General features: G+C 50.3%; 1 protein-coding gene across 1 annotated transcript; it reads right to left on the bottom strand.

The window, feature by feature from the left end:
- Positions 1-310: 310 nt before the first annotated feature.
- On the bottom strand, positions 311-1,898 carry bora (aurora kinase A activator-like protein bora). Its single transcript, XM_075884222.1, has one exon. The coding sequence runs from the start codon at positions 1,578-1,580 to the stop codon at positions 582-584; it is 999 nt and encodes a 332-aa protein (XP_075740337.1). The 5' UTR covers positions 1,581-1,898; the 3' UTR covers positions 311-581.

Raw genomic sequence — 1,898 nt, 5'->3', positions numbered from 1 at the left:
ATGACGATGGTCACCAAAGGACCGAGGTGTATTCTGCTACAGAGAGAGATACGTGAATAAAAAGTTCAACGTGCCTGCCGTAGGCTAGGAAATGATTCGCATTTAAACACTAAGCAATAGAGGGAGGAAAATAATAGCCTAACTCAGCTAAATAGCTACAGCCATAATTGCTTAAGTGTCGACCAGTTTGGCTGTCGCTAAAGCAGAGCGCTTCTAGTGCTTTCACGCATTTTTTTTTCTTTAACGCTTATATTTACGTTTTATTCGCTGTTGTAAACAAGCGCGAGAACTTCCTAGTAATCAGCCACATTCTAATATAAATACTAAATTCGACCACCAGCAAGAAGGTGTCAGTGCGCTTGTCGCTATCGACGAGGTCGAAGAAATTTTTAAATGAGGTTAGAACAGCCTCAGGCTCGCCCTGCCATGGTCCGCTAGAGCAAGGGCTGTGTCACCTGAAGTAAGGTGCAAGGACATCCGTCCTTGAGCTCCAGCACGTCGAGGTAGCTATCAAGGATCGTCAGGCTAACAAGCCCTCAAGAAAACCGCAAATTCTCGTCAAGCTTGAGTAGCTTCAGGCTTTAGTGGTCCGATGGTGTCACCTCGAGCAGTGACCTTGAACCGCCTATGGCACATATGGGGGACAGCCGTGTGATTCTATCTTCTAAATCAGAAGGCCGATTCCAACTAATGCGCATGAAACTGCCATCCCTGATAGGAGTCGACTGCAGGACCATGTGAAGAGGCATCGTGGAAGAGGGCCTTTCCATGGAGTCGACGGTCGTTGGGCTTAGCGGTTGACAGCTCCAACTCTCGTTGTTTATTTCTTCTTCAAAAACGTTAGAGAACAGCCTACGCTTAACGGATCTGCGGCTAGTGATCTCTTCGCGGTCTGGTTGTCTGTTTTCAGCCGTGTCTCTCAAAACTGTACAAAGGTCAACCTCTGGGAGTTCTGAAGGCGTCCTTCGGCTCCACACTGTGGCTGTGTTAAGCTCTCGTCCCGTTTGCATGCCACTGTTTTCACCAACGACCGCTTGAGTGGCACTCCACACCCTCAATAGAGGCTTCGATGGCGACGGGACGATTTGCTGGGAAGAGAAGAACAGGTCGATGGCCTGCTGCAACTGCTCCTCAAACGGGTCGTAGCTTTCTTCGGGCTGGACAGAACTTAGCTCTTCTTCGTCAATGTTAACCGGGAAAAGCTCGGCCATCTGTTCGATAGACCATTTGAACGAGCGTGATGATGACGGCTGTTCAGGGCTTCTGGAACGAAACATTGATGGTGAACAGAGTCGTTGACTGAGCTGTTCTGAGGGCACTTCAAAGGGGTTGGTTCTCTTGTAGCAGTTGTTGTTGCTGCAGATGCTATTGCTGCTGCGGCAATGTATGCCGTGTCTAGACTGCGGCTCCTCACCCGCTGTTACGCTGCTGACATTGTGAGGCGATTCGCGTTCGTTGAATGAGAAATGAACCTCTCTAGCGTCGGTGCTAACATCATGGCTGCTGGTTCTGTTGCGCAAGAGAGACTGCGGAAATTCGGCCATTGTCGCCACCATGCCAACACGATGCAGTTCCCTCATTATTGGCAAATTTTCGCGCGGAGCTGCTGCCGCGTCTGAAGCGGGGCTCGTAAACAGCCCAGTTCATCTCAAGGTATCGTTGCCGGAGGTAGGCGCATGCTTTCAGTAAAAGCCTCGCATCTCCACAGGTCGTTGGCGGTAGGCTTCACAGGTATTCTCGGATGTTTTGCCGCCACTTTTGATAGCACCAGCGGTGTCTCTCACGTCAACGCTGCATTAAGCTACCAGGGTTTACGTGACAGCACGCAGGACAGCTGAAGGTCCACTGGCCCACATCTATGTGGTTCAGACGTCTCGAACACAGAACCAAAGGAGAAG

This window comes from Rhipicephalus microplus, chromosome 2 (genome assembly GCF_043290135.1).
Source record: "Rhipicephalus microplus isolate Deutch F79 chromosome 2, USDA_Rmic, whole genome shotgun sequence".
In the NCBI taxonomy this organism is placed as follows: Eukaryota; Metazoa; Arthropoda; class Arachnida; order Ixodida; family Ixodidae; genus Rhipicephalus; species Rhipicephalus microplus.
The sequence above is the reverse complement of the archived record's forward strand: the minus strand, read 5'-3'. Positions and strand labels throughout refer to the sequence as shown.

Coding starts and splice junctions, on each gene's coding strand:
- bora (XM_075884222.1), bottom strand. CDS start 1,580: ATGAGGGAACTGCATCGTGTTGGCATGGTGGCGACAATGGCCGAATTT.